This window comes from Meleagris gallopavo, chromosome 1, assembly GCF_000146605.3.
Source record: "Meleagris gallopavo isolate NT-WF06-2002-E0010 breed Aviagen turkey brand Nicholas breeding stock chromosome 1, Turkey_5.1, whole genome shotgun sequence".
Lineage (NCBI taxonomy): Eukaryota > Metazoa > Chordata > Aves > Galliformes > Phasianidae > Meleagris > Meleagris gallopavo.
Window position 1 is genome coordinate 183,484,099 of NC_015011.2, and position 1,194 is coordinate 183,485,292.

General features: G+C 60.1%; 1 protein-coding gene across 1 annotated transcript in view; it reads right to left on the bottom strand.

Moving 5' to 3' along the window:
* Positions 1-32: 32 nt before the first annotated feature.
* LOC109365391 (leucine-rich repeat extensin-like protein 5) overlaps positions 33-1,194 on the bottom strand; it is a 1,381-nt gene continuing 219 nt past the window's right edge. The window contains exon 2 of the mRNA XM_019612102.1: positions 33-1,166. Coding sequence (XP_019467647.1) covers positions 83-1,166 — 1,084 coding nt within the window. The 3' untranslated portion in view covers positions 33-82. The remainder of the gene's footprint in view (positions 1,167-1,194) is intronic.

Genomic DNA, 1,194 nt, shown 5'->3' on the forward strand with positions numbered 1-1,194 from the left:
AGGGGAGAGCTCTGAGGTGCGGGGCTGAGGGGATCGTGAGGGGGATTTTGGGTGTTGGCAGGGATAGTGGCGGGTGAGGGGACTATGGGGGATATGGGATGTGCGGAGACCTGAGGTGAGGGGCTGAGAGGGTGATGAGACTGTGAGGGGATATTGGGGGAAGGTGAGGAGATTTGGGGGGATATAGGGCACTGTGAGGGATGTGGGGTGTGGAGAGTCGTGAGGTGAGGGGTTGAGGAGATCTTGAGGAGATTTGGGTTGTTAGGAGGATACTGGGGGACGTGAGGAGACTATGAGGGTATGGGATGTGGGGAGCCCTGAGGTGAGGGCTGAGGGGGCTCTGAGGGGTATTGGGAGAATGTGAGGAGATTTGGGGGGGGATTGAGGGGACTCTGAGGGATATGGGATGTGGGAGCTCCTGAGGTGAGAGGCTGGGGAACCTGTGAGGGGGTACTGAGGGGATTGAGGGCACTGTGAGGGATGTGTGGGGAGCCCTGAGGTGAGGGACTGATGGGGCTATGAGGGGACTCGGGGTGTTGGGTGGGATACTGGGGGGATTGAGGGGACTATGGGGGATATGGGCTGTGCAGAGCCCTGAGGTGAGAGGCTGAGGGGGTAGAGAGGCTGTGAGGGGATACTGGGGGAATGTGAGGAGATTTGGGAGGATATAGGGCACTGTGAGGGATTTAGGGTGTGGGGAGCCCTGAGGTGAGGGGCTGAGGGGACTCTGAGGGGTATTGGGGGAATGTGAGGAGATCTGCGGGGGGATTGAGGGGACTCTGAGGGATATGGGATGTGGGAGCTCCTGAGGTGAGAGGCTGGGGAACCTGTGAGGGGGTACTGAGGGGATTGAGGGCACTGTGAGGGATGTGTGGGGAGCCCTGAGGTGAGGGACTGATGGGGCTATGAGGGGACTCGGGGTGTTGGGTGGGATACTGGGGGGATTGAGGGGACTATGGGGGATATGGGCTGTGCAGAGCCCTGAGGTGAGAGGCTGAGGGGGTAGAGAGGCTGTGAGGGGATACTGGGGGAATGTGAGGAGATTTGGGAGGATATAGGGCACTGTGAGGGATTTAGGGTGTGGGGAGCCCTGAGGTGAGGGGCTGAGGGGACTCTGAGGGGTATTGGGGGAATGTGAGGAGATCTGCGGGGGGATTGAGGGGACTCTGAGGGATATGGGATGTGGGAACCCCT